The 26,433-nt window shown below is 43.2% G+C and overlaps 1 protein-coding gene across 1 annotated transcript; it reads right to left on the bottom strand.

Moving 5' to 3' along the window:
- On the bottom strand, window positions 1-24,853 carry LOC120983797 (HLA class II histocompatibility antigen, DR alpha chain-like). The gene is made up of 3 exons (XM_040413232.1): window positions 24,698-24,853; window positions 8,373-8,621; window positions 1-341 (listed from the first exon to the last, which is right to left on the bottom strand). The coding sequence occupies exons 1-3, from the start codon at window positions 24,768-24,770 to the stop codon at window positions 46-48; spliced, it is 618 nt and encodes a 205-aa protein (XP_040269166.1). The 5' UTR covers window positions 24,771-24,853; the 3' UTR covers window positions 1-45.
- Between the last annotated feature and the right edge of the window lie 1,580 nt (window positions 24,854-26,433).

The following is a 26,433-nucleotide window of genomic DNA, read 5'->3' on the forward strand; positions in this document are numbered from 1 at the left end:
CCTTTTGTAAATGTACCAGATCTGATGGAAATATAGTAATCCTTGTCACTTACACCAGAACTTGTTGGTGGGGTTGACAGAGAGTCCGTCGTGCTCCACAGAACAGGTGTACACATCGCCCTTTTGAGGAACGGTAGCTAAGTAGAGGAATTTGCTGAAGGACCAATCTGGTGCAGGATAATAGACAGTATCTGTCACACCGACTGTCACCGGCTCGTTATTCTTCAGCCAGCTCATCTTAATGACAGGGGGGAAGAACTGGGTGGCGAGGCAGACCAAGGTGACAGGCTCACCCAGAACCAGCGGCTTCTCCGTATATATATGTATGTCGTCTCTAGCCACTACCAAGAAAAAAAATATATATCAAATTTAAGATTTAAGTCTATTAAATAACTTAAATGGTCACTGTACTTTTATTAAACTTTACATATATCAACAGTAAAAGTGAATCTAAGAAATATTGTGATATAACTAAAATATCGGAGTAAAAATGTCTCCTCTTCCTTCCTCCTGTGATGGTATGTCCACAAGTGGCAGAATGCTGCAGATTTTCCACAGTGGATTTATTTTATGCACTTATATAGCCCTTTACAGACATTAGCATCCAACTGGAGTGTGGGAGGAAACCGGAGAACCCGGAGGAAACCCACGCAAATACGGGGAGAACATACAAACTCCATGCAGATGTTGTCCCTGGTCAGACTTGAACCTAGGGCCACTGCAAGGCACAGTGCTAACCACAACAGTTTACAGTAGCAGCAAAAAGGTTGAGATTTAAAAAAATCTTATCCACACACTGCATAAAAAAAATCTGCATAGAGCACTGATTTTAAATCCACAAAATGTTGATTTATACTGTCAGTTTCTGCCACCCATCTCTCCCTTTGCAATGCAATAGGTGAAACAGACATCAGATCCCTAGCAAAGTTCACATCAAAATCCACACAAAACAGCTGATTTTCCTCTGCATTTTACACCCTTTGTGGACATACCCTAAGGCCTCTTTCACACGGGCGAGATTTACGCTCGGGTGCAATGCATGAGGTGAACGCATTGCACCCGCACTGAATCTGGACCCATTAATTTCTATGGGGCTGTGCACATGAGCGGTGATTTTCACGCATCACTTGTGCGTTGCATGAAAATCGCAGCATGCTCTTTTCATGCAACACAGACCCCATAGAAGTGAATCGGGCTGCGTGAAAATCGCAAGCATCTGCAAGCAAGTGGTTATAAGGGAAAATAATAGCATTCTTAATACAGAATGCTTAATAAAATAGCGCTGGAGGGGTTAAAAAATAAAAAAATTAAAATTAAACTCACCTTAATCCACTTGATCGCGCAGCCCGGCTTCTCTTCTGTCTTCTTCTTTGCTGTGCAGTAGGAAAAGGACCTGTGGTGATGTCACTACGCTCATCACATGGTCCGTCACATGATCCATCACCATAGTGATGGGTCATGTGATGGACCATGTGATGAGCGCAGTGACGTCACCACAGGTCCTTTACCCAGGTCCCGAAGAAAGAAGAGAAGCCGGGCTGCGCGAACAAGTGGATTAAGGTGAGTAAAATTATTTATTATTAACCCCTCCAGCGCTATTGTACTAAGCATTCTGTATTAAGAATGCTATTATTTCCCCAAATAACCATGTTATAAGGGAAAATAATACAATCTACACAACACCGATCCCAAACCCGGGTACCAAACATGACGATTTTTCTCACGCTCGTGCAAGACGCATTAAAATGTTATGAACTCAAACTGAAAAATCACGCATTTTTCCAAGACGCACCCGCATCTTATCCGGCCCAAAACCATGACGCCCGTGTGAAAGAGGCCTAACAATACAGATTGGTTCAGGATGCGTTCAGTGAAAATCGCAACATTTCGCAAGCAAGTTCAGTCAGTTTTATCTGCAATTGCGTTCAGTTTTTCCATGCACGTGCAATCCGTTTTGATGAGTTTTTCATGTGCGTGAAAAAAGTCTGAAGATTAACAAACAGCATCTCCTAGCAACCATCAGTAAAAAACGGATGCAATGCATTTTTCACTGAAGCCCCATTCACTTCTATGAGGTCAGGGCTGTGTGAAAAACACACAATATAGAACATGCTGAGAATTTTCCTGAATGCAGAACTGATGCGTGAAAAATAAAGCTCATGTCACAGACCCATTGAAATGACTGAGTCAGGATTCAGTGCGGGTGCTATGTGTTCACTTCACTTGTTCGTGTGAAAGGGACCTAAAGCTTCGGAAACTTGATTCTACTCCCTTTTCTCTTGTTTCCCACTCCCCCATCCCTTGTCAGTTGTCTTTTGCTTGGCTTGTATGGTCTTGGTTCATTTTTGTAAGGGCTCATGCACACAAAACGTTTTTTGCGTTCCGTATACAGGGCGTATTTTGATTCCGTATACTGAACCATTCATTTCAATTGGTCCGCATTCTTTGCTCCGTTCCGTGCCCCCGCAAAAATTTTGAGGCATGTCCTATTCTTGTCCGTTTTGCGGACAAGAATAGGCATTTCTATAATGGGCCTCCTGTTCCATTCCGCAAATTGCGGAATGCACACGTGCGGCATCCGTGTTTTGCGGATCCGCAATTTGCTGACCGCAAAAAACGGCACGGTCGTGTGCAGGAGCCCTAACTCTCCTTCAATTAATTATGTTATATTTTGCCAGGACAAAAGAATTCCTGAGAGTAGATCATATCACATGCGGCTGTCACCCACTAACTGAAAACTGGATGTTCGAGGCCCCACTGGTTAAACAAAGAACACATGGCATCACCAGGGGTATATGTTCTGTTTTAGATGTAGAGGCACTGTCCGAGTGTTTAGGACCCTGCGTTAGGTCAGCCATACACAAGATAGCTGCCAACCAAATGCTAGTTATCGATTCCAATTCCTTCATACACATGCTTGTTTTGCTTAGCCAAGCTAAAGAGTAAGAGGGGAGGAGGCTGCTGCCAGATACCTAAAGCAATGGTTTATATTCTGAAAACAAAAGGATTAGGCAGTTGTAATCCAACATGCCTGATCCTTATGTCCTTTAATATCTGCCACTGGACCCAAATACACATTAGTTGGTCGGCTGGTGTCACTGAAATTGGCAGGTTTGGCTGACGTACATCTACTATAATGTGCATTCCGAGCTTTACTCTCATTGGAAGAGCTTATGGGTGTTGGTATACAACAGCCGCTCCCTCAGATAATGGCAGCTAAGGGTATTACCTGCGCTTTCTTGGGATCTAGTTGATTTACTCTTTATATATCTTGGATGTATCTTCTGAATTTGTATCTTGTATGATTAGGTATCCTTAGGATATATATTTTGATATTTTTTTGTCTTTGCCAAGTAAACCATATTAATCCACTTAGCAATTGTATATTCTTGGAACCCTTGACATGTAGCTTATTAGAATGTTGGTGTAGTGCAGTGTGTAACATGTGTACGGTATTTTATGTACAATGTACTCTATTGTCCAGCCTGCACTGTTGCAGTAATCTCGTATACTGTATTTTTACTTGACAACTTATAAAGCTTTTTTAAATAATTCTGATATGTAGCGTTCAGTTTATAGTGGAAATATTACATCTGTAAGCATTCCCCACCCCCACCCCTTTAGCACAGGGCGGCAGGAAGACATGGAAGAGCGCTGGATCTCCAGGGGCCTCCCACCTTCTGAACACCCCATCCTGCCCCCCCCCCCCCCCTTCCTCACAGTAATAGTGCTTCCAAAAGTCCCAGCAATAGTAGTAAGTCTAGACCTCCTGGAGAGCCCTTAGTAGTAATAGTGTCCCTAATAGTACTGTCCCCCCAGAAGTAATAATGTTGCTCATAGTGCCAATAGTAGTAATATTCTGCATAATCCCCCAGTAGTGATAATCCCCCATAAGTAAGAATGCCTGTCTATAGTACCCCAGTATTAATAAAGTCCACAACAGTGCCCCAGTAGTATTAAAGACCCCACAGTTTGCCTCAGTAATAAATATACCCCAGTAATGATACCAACCATAGTGGCCCCCAGTAGTACTAAAGTCCCCATAGTATGCTTAAGAAGTAATAATTCCCACATATAGTGCCCCAATAGTAATAAAGCCCCCATGTGTGCCAGTAGAAACAAATGCCACCATATAGTGCCCCCAGTAGTACTAATAACCCCTAATTATGTGTGCCAGTAGAAAAAATGCCCTTTATAGTGCCCACAAAGTCCCCATAGTGCTCCCCCAGTAAAAAGAAAGATAGCAAACACAGGAACTCACCTGCTGCTGTCAGTAATATGATACAGGATTATGCGTTTCCGATCCTGCATGCAACCTGGCTCTGGTGGTGTGATGTCTTCGCACCACCTGTGCCGGCCTCCGATAGGCTACAGGTACGAGGGTTGTAACCTATCAGACTGAACAAGGGAGAATGCTGCTCTGCTTTCACACTGCAGTGTTCAACTGAATCACTGTCCTGAGGTAAAATGAATGAAACCCTGCTGACTGCTAGTGCAGTCCTGTGTACCCCCTCACCCTCTGGCATGTACCACTTGGGGTATGTGTACCGCAGGTTGAGGATCTTTTCTCTACTGCATCCAAAATGAAAATAAAAATTAAAAAAAAGTTTGTAGTAAGAACATTTTGAAAAATGTCATCTATGTTTTGTGTCCAGAGCCCCAGTGAACTATGTGTCTCCATAGTAACATACTATGAACAATGTGTAGTCTGACCCTGCAGTCACACCAAGTTCCATCTGTCTCCTACATAGATTTGCAAGTTTAGGCAGGAGTAAGGGACATATGGATGGCAAGATGACAACACGATCAGACTACAAGGTTTATATGTACAGTCGTGGCCAAAAGTTTTGAGAATTACATAAATATTGGAAATTGGAAAAGTTGCTGCTTAAGTTTTTATAATAGCAATTTGCATATACTCCAGAATGTTATGAAGAGTGATCAGATGAATTGCATAGTTCTTTGCCATGAAAATTAACTTAATCCCCAAAAAAACTTTCCACTGCATTTCATTGCTGTCATTAAAGGACCTGCTGAGATCATTTCAGTAATCGTCTTGTTATCTCAGGTGAGAATGTTGACGAGCACAAGGCTGGAGATCATTATGTCAGGCTGATTGGGTTAAAATGGCAGACTTGACATGTTAAAAGGAGGGTGATGCTTGAAATCATTGTTCTTCCATTGTTAACCATGGTGACCTGCAAAGAAACGCGTGCAGCCATCATTGTGTTGCATAAAAATGGCTTCACAGGCAAGGATATTGTGGCTACTAAGATTGCACCTCAATCAACAATTTATAGGATCATCAAGAACTTCAAGGAAAGAGGCTCAATTCTTGTTAAGAAGACTTCAGGGCGTCCAAGAAAGTCCAGCAAGCGCCAGGATCATATCCTAAAGAGGATTCAGCTGCGGGATCGGAGTGCCACCAGTGCAGAGCTTGCTCAGGAATAGCAGCAGGCAGGTGTGAGCGCATCTGCACGCACAGTGAGGCGAAGACTTTTGGAAGATGGCCTGGTGTCAAGAAGGGCAGCAAAGAAGCCACTTCTCTCCAAAAAAAACATCAGGGACAGATTGATCTTCTGCAGAAAGTTTGGTGAATGGACTGCTGAGGACTGGGGCAAAGTCATATTCTCTGATGAAGCCTCTTTCCGATTGTTTGGGGCATCTGGAATAAGGCTTGTCCGGAGAAGAAAAGGTGAGCGCTACCATCAGTCCTGTGTCATGCCAACAGTAAAGCATCCTGAGACCATTCATGTGTGGGGTTGCTTCTCATCCAAGGGAGTGGGCTCACTCACAATTTTGCCCAAAAACACAGCCATAAATAAAGAATGGTACCAAAACACCCTCCAACAGCAACTTCTTCCAACAATCCAACAACAGTTTGGTGAAGAACAATGCATTTTCTAGCACGATGGAGCACCGTGCCATAAGGCAAAAGTGATAACCAAGTGGCTCGGGGACCAAAACGTTGACATTTTGGGTCCATGGCCTGGAAACTCCCCAGATCTTAATCCCATTGAGAACTTGTGGTCAATCCTCAAGAGGCGGGTGGACAAACAAAAACCCACTAATTCTGACAAACTCCAAGAAGTGATTATGAAAGAATGGGTTGCTATCAGTCAGGAATTGGCCCAGAAGTTGATTGAGAGCATGCCCAGTCGAATTGCAGAGGTCCTGAAAAAGAAGGGCCAACACTGCAAATACTGACTCTTTGCATCAATGTCATGTAATTGTCGATAAAAGCCTTTGAAACGTATGAAGTGCGTGTAATTATATTTCACTACATCACAGAAACAACTGAAACAAAGATCTAAAAGCAGTTTAGCAGCAAACTTTGTGAAAACTAATATTTGTGTCATTCTCAAAACTTTTGGCCACGACTGTAGTCTGTTACTACGGAGACATAGGTTTTCATAGGAGCTTCCTGCACAAAACAATAAGGGGATTTTAATGAAGAGTAATTTTTCATTTTATACTCATTGAAACACTAAAAAGTGGCTGTCCAAATTGGTTAACCGATTTAAAAACGTTGGAATAGAAGTTATGAGACGCACAAGAGTGGGTGAGGCCACAGAGGGAGGTGCTCACAGTAAAAAAGGATTCGCCCCTCCTTTACAAGTAAGACAATATAAAATGGTGTACTGGGCACTCACACTATAGGCAGAACCACAAATAAAATCGATACTGATGACTGAATTAAGATTTAGTAGTATTTATTAGTATATCTTGTCGCTTAATGAATCAATAAAATAGAATAAAATACAATACAATGGACTGGACTATCTAAAAGTCAATGGAATAACAATGGAATATAATAATACATTAGTAATACCTAAAACGAAATAGAATAGTGGTAATTAGCCAATAAATATAGAATTGAATAGCGAATGGTAAAACACGGCTATGAAAACATCTGGTATAGTATAAAGTAGTTTATAGGACAGTCGGGTTCCTGGCCAAAGAAATGATATTTATAATGATGATGATGCTGGGGCAAAATCTATGGATAATCCAAATTCAATGGAACAGTGAAAGAGCAATGCTAGCGTTGCAGTGAGTGTAATATGCGGCGTCCCGCTTATACTCACTGTTCGATGATTATTAGTGTAAAATACACTGCTGTAGCTCCGGTTCTCTGTGTCACCCAATAGCTGTCCCGGGTTGTCTTCCGCCACCGGTTTAGTACGGCTCCGGGCACCGCTCCGTATGATTCAAGAGCCGATGTCCTTCAAGCCTGTGTGTGCCTGCTTCCACGCTGGATTAAGTTTGCGGTCACAAAATAAGGATGTGCTCGTTCTCAGGTTTTTGAGAGGTTCAAGCTCCTGATGACTCAGCGTGCCAGGTTCTCTTAGAAGATGTTCCGGTTATGTAGCGTCAGCCTGGAGAAAATTCAACACTTGGTGTGACAAGGGTTCAATTGGAGATAAGCTGGGGGTCTTGGATCAAACGCGTTTCGGGGCTTCACGTTGCCCCTTCCTCAGTGATGAACAATCCCCCTTACAAAAGACCTTTTTATGTGAAAAGTTATGCTGATTCCAATTATCTAATTTGGTGTTACTCCTCCTATTATTCACATTCTGATACCAATCAGTGTAATGCAGATTTTGAAGTCTTTGTTACTCTATAGAGAAAAACCTCTTTTTTTCTCTTTGGTCAAATTGCTCACTTTCCATTCCGACTTTATATATGCCGCTATTCTATTTGTGTCACAGAGTGTGATACACGGACAAAGGACATATCTACACATCAACATCCAGGAAATAATATTCACTATCTCTATACAAATGTGCATTGGATATCAACATATGATATAGAAATAAATAAATAAAATAAAGTTATTTATTTATTTATTTCTATATCATATGTTGATATCCAATGCACATTTGTATAGAGATAGTGAATATTATTTCCTGGATGTTGATGTGTAGATATGTCCTTTGTCCGTGTATCACACTCTGTGACACAAATAGAATAGCGGCATATATAAAGTCGGAATGGAAAGTGAGCAATTTGACCAAAGAGAAAAAAAGAGGTTTTTCTCTATAGAGTAACAAAGACTTCAAAATCTGCATTACACTATTCTATTTCGTTTTAGGTATTACTAATGTATTATTATATTCCATTGTTATTCCATTGACTTTTAGATAGTCCAGTCCATTGTATTGTATTTTATTCTATTTTATTGATTCATTAAGCGACAAGATATACTAATAAATACTACTAAATCTTAATTCAGTCATCAGTATCGATTTTATTTGTGGTTCTGCCTATAGTGTGAGTGCCCAGTACACCATTTTATATCGATTTAAAAATGTGTGCTACATATACAGCCACATGGAGGATTCTATTGTGCAAGAATGATCAGGTCTTACCGCTTTTTGCTTTTGTGTAGTTTGACCTTTTCTCATAAATGTTAAGATTATATTTCAAAACACCGATATTCTGCAGAGCTCCAGCTGTCTCAAAACTGGCCACCTCTCCAAACTGCGGCAGCCTCCATTTTGTTTCTTTAAGTTGCAAGTCAACGTGGAATATCTCATCGCCATCAAACTGAAACATGTATTCCCCTGTTGGCTCCAGAGTCTGGAAGAAGTTTGACTGAGTCAATATGTTTTCTTCAACTGCAAAAAACACAAATGAACCCATCAAGATTTATTAGGAAGATACTTTCTTAACTGCATGGTGTTTCCACATATAAAATCAGCACAAGACAAAATATGAATTATCTGGATAGAAATTTTACATCTTACATAGCAACTGTGCAAAAGCAAAAAGTACCTTTGTTGTACAAGGAAAAAAAAAAAAGTTTAAACTATGTAGTCGATTCATCAACACGGGCGCATCAGTGTGTTTTGGCACTGTATTGTAGATGGGGTCAATAATTTGAGTAGTGGCTGAGGCTATGTCACATCACACTGGTGAAGTACATATACCAGGGGAATATCTGCAGAGAAAATTAGTTACAATTATCACTAAAATGTAGTTTGGTATAGCATGCTAAAAAAGTTTTTATTAAATATACTTTTCTTCTTTTTTTTTTACAATGGGACCCTATGGCCCCTTTCACACGGGCGAGTATGCCGCGCGGATGCGATGCGTGAGTTGAACGCATTGCACCCGCACTGAATACCGACCCATTCATTTCTATGGGGCTGTTCACATGAGCGGTGATTTTCACGCATCACTTGTGCGTTGCGTCAAAATCGCAGCATGCTCCTCTTTTTGCGTTTTTCACGTAACGCAGGCCCCATAGAAGTGAATGGGCAAGTGCGAATGCAGTGCGATTTTCACGCACGGTTGCTAGGAGACGATCGGGATGGAGACCCAATCATTATTATTTTCCCTTATAACATGGTTATAAGGGAAAATAATAGCATTCTGAATACAGAATGCATAGTAAAACAGCGCTGGAGGGGTTAAAAAAAATAAATATAATAATTTAACTCACCTTAGTCCACTTGATCGCGTAGCCGGCATCTCCTTCTGTCTCCTTTGCTGAATAGGACCTGTGGTGAGCATTAATTACAGGAACAGGACCTTTGATGACGTCACTCCGGTCATCACAATGGTACGTCACATGATCTTTTACCATGGTGATGGATTATGTGATGACCGGAGTGACGTAATCAAAGGTCCTGTTCCTGTAATTAATGCTCACCACAGGTCCTATTCAACAAAGGAGACAGAAGGAAATGCCGGGCTACGCGATCAAGTGGACTAAGGTGAGTTAACCCCTTAAGGACTTAGGGAGTACCGGTACGCCCTATTTCCCGAATCCTTAAGGACTCAGGGCGTACCGGTACGTCCTAAGTTTAAATCGCGATTGCGGCGCCGCGGGGGATAATCCGAACAGGATGCCGGCTGAAATCATTCAGCCGGCATCCTGTCACAACGCCGGGGGGGGGGGGGGGGGGGGGGGGTCATATGACCCCCCCGTATCGGCGATCGCAGCAAACCGCAGGTCAATTCAGACCTGCGGTTTGCTGCGCTTTTTGCTGATTCTGATCCCCGCGGTCCCTGGCCGCGGGGATCAAACTTCAAAATGCCCCATATACATTTTTTTCCACCCCCCCCTGCACCCTTGAATGGTTTTATGGCGGCGGGTGGTGCAGGGGGGGTGTTGCGGGCGGTGCGGCAGGCGGGATCGCGATCCCCCGCCCGCCTCCCCTTGAATAATTGTTGGTGTACATTGCTGACACTCTGGTATAAACGGCTGACATCTGTGATGCGATGTCAGCCGTTTAACCCTTTACATACAGCGGTCCGTACGGACCGCTGTATGGAAAGAGTTAACAGTAAGATGCGGCTACCTCCCTCTCTCATCGGGGGGCTGCTGTGCCTTTGCAGCTCCCCAACAGGATGGGGTGACAGAGGGAGGGAGCCCCCGTCCTTACTCTTCCCCGTCTGCGAAGTTGTGGCCACAACTGAGCAGACGGGGAAGGTTCCCATGGCAACAGGACGCCTTTTTAGGCATCCTGCTGTCCATGGTGCTGAACAGATCTGTGCTAAAGGCATAGATCTGTTCAGACAAAGTGTAAGTAAAATACAGTACAGTACAATATATAGTGTACTGTACTGTATTATACAGACATCAGACCCACTGGATCTTCAAGAACCAAGTGGGTCTGGGTCAAAAAAAGTAATAAAAAGTGAAAAAAAAGTAAAAATCAAAAAACACATTTATCACTGATTAAAAATGAAAAAAATAATATTCCCTACACATGTTTGGTATCGCCGCGTCCGTAACGACCTGATCTATAAAACGGTCATGTTACTTTACCCGAACGGTGAACGCCATAAAAATAAAAAACTATGATGAAATTGAAATTTTGCCCACCTTACTTCCCAAAAAAGGTAATAAAGTGATCAAAAAAGTCGCATGTACGCCAAAATTGTAACAATCAAACCGTCATCTCATCCCGCAAAAATCATACCCTACCCAAGATAATGGCTCTTAGACTATGGAAACACTAAAACATGATTTTTTTTGTTTCAAAAATGAAATCATTGTGTAAAACTTACATAAATAAAAAAAGTATACATATTAGGTATCGTCGCGTCCGTATCGACCAGCTCTATAAAAATATCACATGAGCTAACTCTTCAGGTAACCACCGTAAAAAAATAAAAACGGTGTAAAAAAAGCCATTTTTTGTCATCTTACGTCACAAAAAGTGTAATAGCAAGCGATCAAAAAGTCATACGCACCTCAAAATAGTGCCAATCAAACAGTCATCTCATCCCGCAAAAAATGAGACCCTACTTAAGATAATCGCCCAAAAACTGAAAAAACTATGGCTCTTAGGCTATGGAGACACTAAAACTTTTTTTGTTTTAAATATGAAATCATTGTGTAAAACTTACATAAATAAAAAAAATGTACACATATTAGGTATCGCCGCGTCCGTGACAACCTGCTCTATAAAATTACCACATGATCTAACCTTTCAGATGAATGTTGTAAATAACAAAAAAAAAAAAACGGTGCCAAAAAAGCTATTTCTTGTTACCTTGCCGCACAAAAAGTGTAATATAGAGCAACCAAAAATCATATGTACCCTAAACTAGTACCAACCAAACTGCCACCCTATCCCGTAGTTTCTAAAATGGGGTCACTTTTTTGGAGTTTCTACTCTAGGGGTGCATCAGGGGGGCTTCAAATGGGACATGGTGTCAAAAAAAACAGTCCAGCAAAATCGGCCTTTCAAAAACCGTATGGCATTCCTTTCCTTCTGCGCCCTGCCATGTGCCCGTACAGCAGTTGGGGTGTTTCTGTAAACTACAGAATCAGGGCCATAAATAATGAGTTTTGTTTGGCTGTTAACCCTTGCTTTGTAACTGGAAAAAAAATATTAAAATGGAAAATCTGCCAAAAAAGTGAAATTTTGAAATTGTATCTCTATTTTCCATTAAATCTTGTGCAACACCTAAAGGGTTAACAAAGTTTGTAAAATCAGTTTTGAATACCTTGAGGGGTGTAGTTTCTTAGATGGGGTCACTTTTATGGAGTTTCTACTCTAGGGGTGCATCAGGGGGGCTTCAAATGGGACATGGTGTAAATAAACCAGTCCAGCAAAATCTGCCTTCCAAAAACCAAACGGCGCACCTTTCACTCTACGCCCCGCTGTGTGGCCGTACAGTAGTTTACGGCCACATATTGGGTGTTTCTGTAAACGGCAGTCAGGGCAATAAAGATACAGTCTTGTTTGGCTGTTAACCATTGCTTTGTTAGTGGGAAAAAATGAGTTAAAATGGAAAATTAGGCAAAAAAATGAAATTCTCAATTTTCATCCTCATTTGCCAATAACTCTTGTGCAACACCTAAAGGGTTAACTAAGTTTGTAAAATCAGTTTTGAATACCTTGAGGGGTTTAGTTTATAGAATGGGGTCATTTTTGGGTGGTTTCTATTATGTAAGCCTTGCAAAGTGACTTCAGAGCTGTAGTGGTCCCTAAAAATTGGGTTTTTGTAAATTTCTGAAAAATTTCAAGATTTGCTTCTAAACTTCTAAGCCTTGTAACATCCCCAAAAAATAAAATATCCTTCCCAAAATAATTCAAACATGAAGTAGACATATGGGGAATGTAAAGTCATCACAATTTTGGGGGGTATTACTATGTATACAGAAGTAGAGAAACTGAAACTTTGAAATTTGCAAATTTTTCCAAATTTTTGGTAAATTAGGTATTTTTGTATGCAAAAAAAATAATTTTTTTGATTTAATTTTACCAGTGTCATGAAGTACAATATGTGACGAAAAAACAATCTCAGAATGGCCTGGATAAGTCAAAGCGTTTTAAAGTTATCACCACTTAAAGTGACACTGGTCAGATTGGCAAAAAATGGCCAAGTCCTTAAGGTGAAATAGGGCTGAGTCCTTAAGGGGTTAAATTTTTATTTTTTAACCCCTCCAGCGCTGTTTTACTATGCATTCTGTATTCAGAATGCTATTATCTTCCCTTATAACCATGTTATAAGGGAAAATAATACAATCTACAGAACACCGATCCCAAGCCCGAACTTCTGTGAAGAAGTTCGGGTTTGGGTACCAAACATGCGCGATTTTTCTCACGCGAGTGCAAAAGGCATTACAATGTTTTGCACTCGCGTGGAAAAATCGCGGGTGTTCCTGCAACGCACCCGCACATTTTCCCGCAACGCCAGTGTGAAAGAGGCCTATGGGTGATGAATGCCCACTTGCACATTGTCCCTGTCACTCCCATCTGACTCCCTGCACTGGTCTTCTGATCGCCATCTGTTAAGTTCTGCATGGAACACGGTGCAGTGACTGGTCTCAGTGGTAACATGTCACAGCTGATCATGTGCCACTTAGGGACACGTCAATGCTGATTTCAAAACGGTATTCAAGACTGTGGTACAAAATGTAAAAAATATAATCCTGGAATCAGCTTTAAAAATACCAGGGCAGCGCCAGGAAACGTAAAGGTGAAGACGTAATCAAGTAAGGCCCCTTTCACACTAGCGTTGTTGGATTCCGGCAGGCAGTTCCGGCAACGGAACTGCCTGCCGGATCCGGAAATCCGTATGCGAACGGATAGCATTTGTTTCCGTATCTGTCTGACAAATGCATTGCAATACCGGATCCGTGTCTTCGGTGTCATCCGGAAAAACGGATCCGGTATTTATTTTTTTCATAGATTTAATGGTCTGCGCATGCGCAGACCGGGAAACCGGACCCGTTTTTCTGTAACACTTGGTACAGGATCCGGCATTAATACATTTCAATGGAAATTAATACCGGATCCGGTAATTCGACAAGTTTTCCGGAATTTTGGCCAGGGAAAATACCGCAGCATGCTGCGGTATTTTCTCCAGCCAAATACCGTAAAAAGGACTGAACGGAAGACATCCTGATGCATACTGAACGGATTGCTCTCCATTCAGAATGCATTGGGACAAAACTGAAGTGTTTTTTTCCGGTATTGAGCCCCTAGGACGGAACTCAATACCGGAAAACTTTAACGCTAGTGTGAAAGTACCCTAAGCTGATTGTACGAGGAGCTAGCTCCACACTTGGTGGAGCTAAAAAAATTACCTAAAAATGCAAAGAATATGGAAAGAGTATTTGATGAACAATTTTATAAAGTAAAATATAGGTTTACGCACTCGTGTCTAGTAGCTAATATGCTGTGAATTATGCAGTGTACTCTATTTTGATGAGTTTTGGAGCACTGTTTAAAGAGGACCTTTCATGTTTTTTTATTAATTGAGATAAATACCTGTACTTGCGGACCACCCTGGCTGATTTTTTAAATATCGCTCCTACGCATCGCTGTGCCCCCCTGCATTTTATCAGCTCAGTATGCTAATACTGAGCATCGGTACAGGGAGGAGGAGACCCCAGGGTTTCTCAATGGGGGTCTCCTTCTCACTGGCTGTGCCGCGATCCAATCACAGCGGAGAGCGTCACAGCCAGGGAGAAGGTGAGTTTTTTTTTCTCCCCGGCTTTCTCTCCGCCTACCATACTGGGAGAAAACTGGGTACATCACCGACAGTAAACAAACAGCCCTTGTCATGCGCTATGCACACATACAGCTAAGGCCTCATGCACACGACCGTTGTGTGCATCCGTGGCCGTTGTTCCGTTTTCCGTGATTTTCTGCGGACCCATTGACTTTCAATGGGTCCGTTGAAAACTCGAAAAATGCACCGTTGTTCATCCGCGGCCGTGATCCGTGATTCCTGTCCGTCAAAGGCCTCTTTCACACGACCGTTTGGCTTTTTCAGTGTTTTGCGGTCCGTTTTAAACGGATCCGTTGTTCCGTTTTTTGTTTCCATTGTGTTTCCATTTCCGTTCCGTTTTTCCGTTCCGTTTTTCCGTATGGCATATACAGTATACAGTAATTTCATAGAAAAAATTGGGCTGGGCATAACATTTTCAATAGATGGCTCCGCAAAAAACGGAACGGATACGGAAGACATACGGATGCATTCTCGTATGTGTTCCTTTTTTTTGCGGACCCATTGACTTGAATGGAGCCATGGAACGTGATTTGCGGGCAATAATAGGACATGTTCTATCTTTTAACGGAACGGAAATACGGAAACGGAATGCATACAGAGTTCCTTTTTTTTTGCGGAACCATTGAAATGAATGGTTCTGTATACAGACCGTATACGGAACGCAAAAAACGGCCCACAAAACGGAAAAAAAAACGGTCGTGTGAAAGAGGCCAAAAAAATATGACCTGTCCTATTTTTTTGACGGACAACGGTTCACGGACCCATTCAAGTCAATGGGTCCGTGAAAAAACACTGATTCACACAAGATTGGCATCCTCGTCCGTGATCCGTGGCCGTTGGCAACTTTCACACAGACAGATCGCAGATCCGTCTGCATAAAAGCTTTATCAGATATGAGTTTTCACTTTGTGAAAACGCTTCAAGTTAGAATATACTACGAACTGTGTACATGACTGCCCCCTGCTGCCTGGCAGCACCCAATCTCTTACAGGGGGCTGTGATCCGCACAATTAACCCCTCAGGTGCCGCACCTAAAGGGTTAATTGTGCGTATCATAGCCCCCTGTAAGAGATCAGGTGCTGCCAGGCAGGAGGGGGCAGACCCCCTCCCTCCCCAATATTATATTCATTGGTGGCCAGTGCGGCCTCCCCTCTCCCCCCCAGTTAAAATCACGTTCCAAATCCCCCATCATTGGTGGCCAGTGCGGCCTCACATCTTCCCCCCCCCCCCCTAGTTAAAATCACGTTCCCCCATCATTGGTGGCAGTGGAGAGTTCCGATCGGAGACCCAGTTTAATCGCTGGGGCTCCAATCGGTAACCATGGCAACCAGGACGCTACTGCAGTCCTGGTTGTCATGGTTACTTAGCAATTTTTAGAAGCATTATACTTACCTGCGAGCTGCGATGTCTGTGACCGGCCGGGCGCTCCTCCTACTGGTAAGTGACAGGTCTGTGCTATAGGCAATGGTGATGGGGACGCTTCAAGTTAAAATATACCATTGGATTGGAGAAAACTCCGATCCTATGGTATATTAACTCCTGACTTTACATTGACTTGCATTGTAAGTCAGGACGGATCCGTTTGGCTCCGCACGGCCAGGCGGACACCAAAACGACTTTTTTTTCATGTCCGTGGATCCTCCAAAAATCAAGGAAGACCCACGGACGAAAAAACGGTCACGGGATAACGGACCAACGGAACCCCGTTTTGCAGACCGAGAAAAAATACTGTTGTGTGCATGAGGCCTAAATGTGTGAAGGGGAGATTATGTCCCCCTTTAAGGGCATGACCAAATGTAACTAAATTTAACCATGTTCCTCCATACCTTGGATTTCAATCCTGCCTATGCCCCTAACAAGGTTACAAAGTTCTCCAAATGTCTTGCCACCTGTGCTATCTTTGATGGCTTAGAAATTCATGCAGCTTACAGCACTATGGATAAATCTCCCCCATTTGTAGTAGAATGAAGAATAAGATGTTACATTATTTTACAATGGAACAAAAACAAAGCACAGAATGAAAATGTAGCGGCTGTTATTATCTGAGACAATAATTTTAGGTTGTAACTTAACCCTTAGGATAACTGAGGTTTTTTAGTTCAACAATTTGTAGTTCTTATTGATACCATTTTGGAGTGTGTGACTTTTTGATCACATTTTAATAAGATCACATTTTATTAAGAGAAGCAATGAAAAAATGGAAAATTGGCCATTTTGACCCTTTTTTTCGTTACGCCATTCCCCATATTGGAAAAATATTTTTATATTTTAATAGTATGGGCGTTTTTGGTCGCGGTGATACCCATGATGTTTATATTTTTTGTTATTTAGATATTTATTTTTTATTATACGGAAAGGGGGTTCATTTAAACTTAATTTTGTATATATTTTTAACAGTTTTTTACCTTTTTGTAATGATTTTGAGGCTCGTATACGAGCATACAAAATGCATTTTTTTTTTTTTTTTTTTGAACTATCATGGATTTTTAAAATGAATTTATTACTGACTATTGCTCATTTCTCATGTTGGCCTGCCACCTGGTGGCAAAAATAAGAATTGCAGCATGAATGCCCTCAGCCTCTTCTGCGAGGCTGAGCACATTTAAATCAATTACCGGCCTCCTCATTGGCCTCACTTCATCACGGCATCTAAAGACTTTATTTACACGATCAGGATTATTGACGGTCGTGGTAATTAGCCGTGGGTATGTTCGGTAACTTGGTTATAGTAGGCAGAGTCTGCCCTTGTTCTGCTGGGCGTCTCCTTCTCCTAGGCTGTAGCGCTGCCCAATCGCATCGCAGAGCTTACAGCCTGGGAGAAAAAACCTCCCAGGCTGTGAGCTCTGCGCTGCGATTGGCCAGCGCTACAGCCTAGGAGAAGGAGACGCCCAGCAGAACAAGGGCAGACTCCGCCTACTATAACCAAGTCCCCTAAGTCTCCGCCTACTATAACCAAGTCCCCGAACATACCGGAGGACATAACGGGAGAATGGAGCGGCGCCCAGGGATAATAGTAAGTGCAAGGAGATCCCTGGGCGCCGCTGTATATGTCATGATACTTAGTTCACAATGTCAGGATCGGTGAAAGGTCCTTAACTAAGTGCAACATAAACTAGTGACAGATCCTCTTAGCAAAATGCTGGGTCACTTTATTTAATTGACTGAGCTGTTCTTCCATAATCTTGTATTAAACAGCTTGAGTGCATGCTGATGAGTCCTGAATATTCACCACCTGCTGCTAATTCATATGTAAAAAACTGTCAGAGGCAGGTGGGCGGAGACAGCCGTGAGCTCATGAATATGGGGGCCCATTGGCATGTGCTGGAGCTGTTAGAACCTAGCAGCATAACTGGTGACAGATTTCCTGTAACCCCTTCCCAACATTTGACATACTAGTACGTAAATTGAAGTACTTTTACTAACCCGATCAATGACAACATCTGCATGGAGTTTGTATGTTCTCCCCGTGTTTGTGTGGGTTTCCTCTGGGTTCTCCGGTTTCCTCCCACACTCCACAGACATACTGATAGGGAATTTAGATTGTGAGCCCCATTGGGGACAGCGTGATGCTAATGTCTGAAGTGCTGCGGAATATTTCAGTGCTATATAAGTGCATTAAATAAATAAATATTGCTGTATCTGCCGACATCACTGTAAACGACAATATGAGGTTCGCAGAGGGAGGGGACTCTGCCTTTCTATCAGCCTCCACGATGCGGTGACAGGGGGCCGATTGCTGCCATGGCAACCCCAAGCCTTGCAAAGGCCTCGGGATCTGCCATGTATGGAAACCTATGCGGCCCAGCTCCCAAGCTGGGTTTCATAGGCACACTCTCAGTGTGAAAATGACAGTTTCAATGTACATGCTGTATTGTACTACATTGAAACAGAGATGAGACCCTGAAATGTTGAAGTACCATACCGGGACAAAAATAAAAAGTAAAAAAAAATAAAAAGTTTCCAATTAAAAAGTGCCCCTTTCCCTCAATCAAGCCATTTTTAATAAAAAATAGGTATTAAAGGGGTTTTCTCATCTCAGACAATGGGGGCATATCGCTAGGATCTGCCCCCATTGTCTGATAGGTGCGGGTCCCACCCCTGGGACCCACACCTACAATGAGAACGGAGCTGGGGAGAGCTGTGGCTAGAGGACCCTGGATTTCACGGGGTCTGTTCACCACCAAACGCTGCTCCCATAGAAGTGAATGGGAGCGCACCGCGCGGTCCCTGCTCCCATTCATATCTATGGGGCAGACGGAAATAGCCGAGCCAGACAATGTCTGAGATGGCAAAACCCCTTTAAGTATCAACACATCTGTAAAAAACAAATGGCTTTCAGAAAATGGTGACAAACTTTTTTTCCCCAAAAATGCTTTTATTAGAATAAGGCCTCATGCACACGAACGTTTTTTTTCACGGTCCGCAAAAACAGGGTCCGTAGGTCCGTGATCCGTGACCGTTTTTTCGTCCGTGGGTCTTCCTTGATTTTTGGCGGATCCACGGACATGAAAAAAAAGTCATTTTGGTGTCCGCCTGGCCGTGCGGAGCCAAACGGATCCGTCCTGAATTACAATGCAAGTCAATGGGGACGGATCCGTTTGACGTTGACACAATATGGTGCCATTTCAAACGGATCCGTCCCCATTGACTTTCAATGTAAAGTCCGGAGTCCCTTTTATACCATCAGATCGGAGTTTTCTCCAATCCGATGGTATATTTTAACTTGAAGCGTCCCCATCACCATGGGAACGCCTCTATGTTAGAATATACTGTCGGATATGAGTTAGATCGTGAAACCTCATTTCCGACAGTATATTCTAACACAGAGGCGTTCCCATGGTGATGGGGACGCTTCTAGTTAGAATATACTACAAACTGTGTACATGACTGCCCCCTGCTGCCTAGCAGCATCCGATCTCTTACAGGGGGCCGTGATCAGCACAATTAACCCCTCAGGTGCCGCACCTGAAGGGGTTAATTGTACTATCATATCCCCCTGTAAGAGATCAGGGCTGCCAGGCAGCAGGGGGCAGACCCCCCCCCCCCCCTCCCCAGTTTGAATATCATTGGTGGCCAGTGCGGCCCCCCCCCCTTCCTCCGTTGTAATAAATCGTTGGTGGCACAGTGTGCGCCCCCCCCCCTTCCTCCCTCTATTGTAATAATTCGTTGGTGGCACAGTGTGCCCCCCCCCCCGCCTCCCCCCCCCTTCCTCCCTCTATTGTAATAATTCGTTGGTGGCACAGTGTGCGCCCCCCCCCCCCTTCCTCCCTCTATTGTAATAAATCGTTGGTGGCAATCATTGGCCCCCCTCCCTCTATAGCATTTTCAACATTGGTGGCCCGTGTGCGGCCACCCCTCTTGCGCCCCCCCCCCCCCCCCGATCATTGGTGGCAGCGGGTTACTAGCAATAGTACAAGATTCATACTTACCTGGGAGCTGTGATGTTCGTGTCCGGCCGGGAGCTCCTCCTACTGGTAAGTGACGGTTCATTTAGCAATGCGCCGCACAGACCTGTCACTGTCACTTACCAGTAGGTGGAGCTCCCGGCCGGACACGAACATCGCAGCAGCAGGTAAGTATTAATCTTCTACTATTGTACTATTGCTAAGTAACCATGGCAACGAGGACTGTAGTAGCGTCCTGGTTGCCATGGTTACCGATCGGAGCCCCAGCGAATAAACTGGGACTCCGATCGGAACTCCGCTGCCACCAATGATGATGGGGGGGAGGGGGGGGGAGATGGGAGGCTGCACACTGGCCACCAACGTTGTTAATGCTATAGAGGGGGGGGGCAATGGGGGGCGCACACTGTGCCACCAACGATTTATTACAATAGAGGGAGGAAGGGGGGGGGCGCACACTGTGCCACCAACGAATTATTACAATAGAGGGAGGGGGGGGGGGGGGCCGCACTGGCCACCAATGATATTCAAACTGGGGAGGGGGGGGGAGGGTCTGCCCCCTGCTGCCTGGCAGCCCTGATCTCTTACAGGGGGATATGATAGTACAATTAACCCTTTCAGGTGCCGCACCTGAAGGGGTTAATTGTGCTGATGAAGGCCCCCTGTAAGAGATCGGGTGCTGCCAGGCAGCAGGGGGCAGTCTTGTACACAGTTTGTAGTGTATTCTAACTAGAAGCGTCCCCATCACCATGGGAACGCTTCTGTGTTAGAATATACTGTCGGTTCTGAGTTTTCACGAAGTGAAAACTCAGCTTTGAAAAAGCTTTTATGCAGACGGATCTTCGGATCCGTCTGTATAAAAACTAAACTACGGCCACGGATCACGGACACGGATGCCAATCTTGTGTGCATCCGTGTTCTTTCACGGACCCATTGACTTGAATGGGTCCGTGAACCGTTGGCCGTGAAAAAAATAGGACAGGTCATATTTTTTTCACGGCCAGGAAACACGGATCACGGATGCGGCTGCAAAACGGTGCATTTTCCGATTTTTCCACGGACCCATTGAAAGTCAATGGGTCCGCGAAAAAAAACGGAAAACGGCACAACGGCCACGGGTGCACACAACGGTCGTGTGCATGAGGCCTAAGGGTAATAAATATTTTGTTTTATTTGGCTGTTGACCCTTGTTGTCAAACAAACTAAAATGTAAAATCTGCAAAAGAGTGAAATTTTGAAATTTAACAAAGTTTGTAGAATCCCATTTGAATAGAGCTGCAATTTCTAAAATGGGGTAATTTATGGGTGGTTTCTATTATGTAAGCCCCATAAAGTGACTTCATAACTGAATTGGTACTTTAAAAAGTGGGTTTTGGAAATTCTTAAAAATTTAAAACATCTATCTACAATTCTACATCCATAAGAAAATAAAATTACATTTACAAAATGATGCCAACATAGTAGACTTATGGAGAATGTAAATGCAGAGGCATTAAAATTTTTGGTAAATTTTTTTTAATTTTTTATAAATAAAGTAAAACATATTGACTCAAATTTACCACTGTCATGAAGTACAATGTAGAAGATCTGGTCGGCACTCGGGCTTGTGGAAGTGCGGATCCGGAAATGCGGATGCAGACAGCACATAGTGTGCTATCCGCATCTTTTCCCTCCCCATTGGAAATTAATGGGTCCGCACTCGTTCAGCAAAATTGCGGAAATGATGCCGACCCATTTTGCGGACGTGTGAATGGAGCCTAAGGCCTTTTGCACACAAACGTTTTTTTTTTCCGTTTCCGTTTAGTTTTTTGCGTTCCGTATACGGACTATATACGGAACTATTCATTTCAATCGATCCGCAAAAAAAACTGAAGGAACTCCGTATGCCTTCCGTTTCTGTTCCGTTCAAAGATAGAACATGTCCTATTATTGTCCGCATAACGGACAAGGATAGTGCTGTTCTATCAGGGGCCAGCTGTTCCATTCAGAAAAAAACGGAATGCACATGGACGTCATCCGTATTTTTTGCGGATCCGTTTTTTGTGGACCGCAAAATACTGAAAAAGCCATACGGTCGTGTGCAAGAGGCCTAAGGCTGAGTGTGCTTCCTAGCAGAACTGCAGCAAACCTCAAAAGCAGCAGTCTGCAAGGAAATACTTTTTCCCCACCCCCCACTAAAATCTTTTTTTGGGAGGTGGGGGGTGGAATAAGGGAAAACTCATGTCTAGCATAGCATATAGAATACTAGAGAGAACTCTGACAGGTCATCTCACATATTTAAAGGGTTTCTGTCACCCCAATTTTCGCTATTAAACAGGCTGACATTATAGATGTGAAAATGTCACCTGAATTTAACTCTGCGTTTCTTTTATTTAAGTATGCCCCCATTTTCGTGTAATTTTTACTTTTATTATATGCAAATGAGCCTCTAGGAGCAGGGGGGGCGTTGCAACAGCTCCTAGAGGCTCCGTTCGCCCACCTCATTTCTACGCCCTTCTGTCTTGATTGACAGGGCCAGGCCAGCGTTGGTTCTCCTGCTGGCCCCGTCTGCCGTGTAAATCTCGCGCCTGCGCCGTCCCGTTCAGTATTCGGCGCAGGCGAACGGAGCCTCTAGGAGCAGGTACAACCCCCCCCCCCCTGCTCCTAGAGGCTCATTTGCATATAATAAAAGTTTAAATTACACGAAAAACGGGGGCATACTTAATAAATAAAAAAATGCAGAGTTAAATTCAGGTGACATTTTCACATCCATAATGTCACTAATGTAAGCCTGTTTAATAGCGAAAATTGGGGTGACAGAAACCCTTTAATATATATTTTTTTTTTGGGGGGGGGTTTAGTGAAAAAACGCATACATCAGTGATTGAGAATGAAATATTAGGGCAAAATCGGTTTATTATCCACACACAGTTACAATTAATATTTTATTTCTTTTATTTTTTGTGGGGGGAGGGTAATTGTATTTAATTAAACCAGCATATAGGTGATCAGTACACCAATACACAGGGTAGGGCAACAATTTACCTGTGAGTGTTAACGTGAAATTAAGCATCAGGCCTCAGTCGTCCGTTTTCGTATATTTAGTTTCCACACAGTTGGAATTACATTTTTAGGGGGGAATTGTTCAATTTAATTAAATCAGCACATAGGTAATCACTATTAGTTTATTTGATGCACTTATGTAGCGCTTCTATATTCCGTATTGCTTTACAGACATTAGCATCACGCATCACAATCTACCGTAAGTTCCCTATCAGTATGTCTTTGGAATGTGGATGGAAACCCACGCAAGCAAGGGGAAAACATACAAACTCCATGCAGATGTCCTTGTTCACACATTTCCTATAATTTTTTTTTATTTTGTGTGCAAGTCACAAGCCATGTGCGACTTCTACTCCACTGAATAGAGGGGTTGCCTCATTTCAGCAAGTGTCATTTATCATGTAGAGAAAGTTAATACCCAGCATTTACTAATGTATTGTGATTGTCCATATTGCTTCCTGGATTCATTTTGCCATCACATTATACACTGCTCGTTTCCAGGGTTACAGACCACCCTGCAATCCAGCAGTGGTGGTCGTGCTTGCACACTGTAGGAAAAAGCGCTGGCCTTGCTGGTGGCCAGGACTGTGCGAACACACATAGGCTGATGCTTTTATCTATAGTGTGCAAGCATGACCACCGCTGCTGCATTGCAGGGTGGTCATAACCATGAAAACGAGCAGTGTATAATGTGATAGAAAAATGAATCCGGCCAGCAAAGGAAGCAATATGGACAATTACAATAGTAAGTGCCTTGTATGAACTTTCTCTACATGATAAATGCTATTTGCTGACAACCCTTTAAAGGTAAGGCTACTTTCACACTCGCGTTTGGTGCAGATCCATCTTGTATCTGCACAGACGGATCCGCACCGTTCATAACAGATCCGTTTGCATTATTCATTTTAAAAAAAAGTCTAAGTCAAAACGGATCCGTCTTGACTTTCATTGAAAGTCAATGGGGGACGGATCTGTTTTCAATTGCACCATATTGTGTCAGTAAAAAACAGATCCGTCCCCATTGACTTACATTGTAAGTCAAGACAGATCCGCTTGGCTCTGCATAGTCAGAGAATGTCACCAAAACGCTGCAAGCTGCGTTTTAGTGATGTCTAAAAAACGCAATGGAGACCAAACGCAGCCAAACTGATGAATTCTGAACTGATCCTTTTCCATTCAGAATGCATTGGGGCTTAACTGATCTGTTTTGGGCCGCTTGTGAGAGCTCTGAACGGATCTCACAAGCGGACCCAGAAACGCCAGTGTGAAGTTGTTTCTGACATGCTAATCACCTTCAACTTTTCTGTGACTTAGCTCTAACATGACAGCCAGTTGTAGACAAGTTACACATTTTTTGTGGTGCAACATGTCAGCCCCAGCCTCAAGGATGCACTTCTCTGAGAAGTCTTATATGCTTAGGTAATGTTCCCTACATCTCAATTGTCTACAGTGTCACGAAATCCTGGGTTATCAGCATCATGGGTCATCTGGATTCATCTGGATTACTGTTATACATTATGTGCTATGTAAATTATTGAAAACAAAAAACGATCGAGAACCCCTTTTTGTGGCATTTTTTTTAGCTTGTAACAAAACTGAATTTAATCCGTTTTTTTTTTACAAGTGGTGTTTGCATCTGCGTTTTTTTAGGTCCTATAGAGAAAACACATAAACGTGTGTCCACCTGTCTCCTTCTATCCCAGCCCGGCTATAACATCTACTGTAACTTTCCTTCCTATCAGCAGATAAGTCTCCAGATTTACACTTACCTTTCACTGCTTGGCTGGTGTGCACATAAAATATACACAGGAGCCCCAGAGCGAGGAGTTTTCTGGGAGACATTGTTGCAGCAGAAGGACACGACTCGTCCACAACTGTCCTGATAAACTTCTGTTCTTCCCATACAGCACAGTGCAGATAGTTCTGCTGGAAACCCAGTCCTGCCTCTCTCTGCCAATAGGAAGCTCTGAAGAGCGTGACATCACAGTTACCGGGTAGACTGTTCCTGCTCAGTGGTGTCTTAGACAAAAGCAAAAGGCATAAAAGGCAAAATAAGCAACAAAAAAAAAAAAAAAAAAAAAAAAAAGAAATTAGCAAAGTTCTCAACTTCGATTCAGTTGCTTCGCCAAATTTCACAAAGAAATTTGCATTAAATATAGAAAATCCTCCGGCACTCCAGCAATGTCTTTTCAGATGCTTTTAATATTTAAGTATCAGTGAGTCTCCATACAGTATCATTATATCCAGAACAATTATTCATCATTTAAGCCACATGTAATGTTCCGAACATCGACCTTTTTCAACGGTATCTGTGGCGATGCAGCAGCCGCATGGTCCTGGATCCAATTTGGCTTTGCAGCAAATTTTATTTTCCCTGAAATTCGGATCGAACTTTGATTTACTCAAACCTACCTAAGGTGGGCGCGGTGCCTTCTGATGATCAGTGGCCTTATTGTAATCTTTACTATTGCAGTCTGCTGCCGGTGACCTCTTTGTACACCTTTGCCTGGCACGGTTTATTTCTTTAGCCTATGTAGCACTGACGTATTCTACAGCATTTTACAGGCATAATTATAACTAGAGATGAGCGAATTTCCGCTTATGGAATTCGTTCACACTTTGTGAATTGCGTTACGGATTCCGTTACCACGGACTATAACACAATTCTATGACGAAATGCATAACGGAATGCCTTTAGAGGCATTCCGTTATTCATTCCATCATAATAGAAGTCTATGGGCCGCAAAACAATCCATCCCGTTTCCGTTATGCACAGAAGGACTCCGTGGTAAAGGAATCTATAATGCAATTCACCTTTTACCAACAAATGAAGTGTGAACGAATTTCAAAATATGAAATTCGCTCATCTCTAAGGCCTCCTGCACACGACCGTTGTGTGCATCCGTGGCCGTTGTGCCGTTTTCCGTGTTTTTTTCGCGGACTCGTTGACTTCAAAAAAATATGACCTGTCCTATTTTTTTGACGGACAACGGTTCACGGACCCATTCAAGTCAATGGGTCCGTGAAAGAACACGGATGCACACAAGATTGGTATCCGTGTCCGTAATCCGTAGGTTACTTTCATACAGACGGATCCGAAGATCCGTCTGCATAAAAGCTTTTTCAGAGCTGAGTTTTCACTTCGTGAAAACTCAGATCCGACAGTATATTCTAACACAGAGGCGTTCCCATGGTGATGGGAACACTTCTAGTTAGAATATACAATGAACTGTGTACATGACTGCCCCCTGCTGCCTGGCAGCACCCGATCTTTTACAGGGGGCTGTGATCTGTACAATTAACCCCTCAGGTGCCACACCTGAAGGGGTTAATTGTGCGTATCATAGCCCCCTGTAAGAGATCCGGGGCTGCCAGGCAGCAGGGGGCAGACCCCCCTCCCTCCCCAGTTTAAATTTCATTGGTGGCCAGTGCGTCCCCCCCCCCTCCCTCCATCTATTGTAATAATAACATTGGTGGCACAGTGTGCGCCCCCCCCCGCACCCCC

Source organism: Bufo bufo, unplaced genomic scaffold (genome assembly GCF_905171765.1).
Source record: "Bufo bufo unplaced genomic scaffold, aBufBuf1.1, whole genome shotgun sequence".
NCBI classification, from domain to species: domain Eukaryota; kingdom Metazoa; phylum Chordata; class Amphibia; order Anura; family Bufonidae; genus Bufo; species Bufo bufo.

What these genes read in the sequence shown, in the direction of transcription:
- LOC120983797 (XM_040413232.1), bottom strand. Translation starts at nt 24,770, where the DNA reads ATGTCTCCCAGAAAACTCCTCGCTCTGGGGCTCCTGTGTATATTTTAT. An exon ending in CACCAGCCAAGCAGTGAAAG is followed by an intron (nt 8,622 to 24,697) that starts GTAAGTGTAAAT and finishes TGTTTTTTGCAG; the next exon opens with TTGAAGAAAACATATTGACT. An exon ending in CTACACAAAAGCAAAAAGCG is followed by an intron (nt 342 to 8,372) that starts GTAAGACCTGAT and finishes TTTTCTTGGTAG; the next exon opens with TGGCTAGAGACGACATACAT.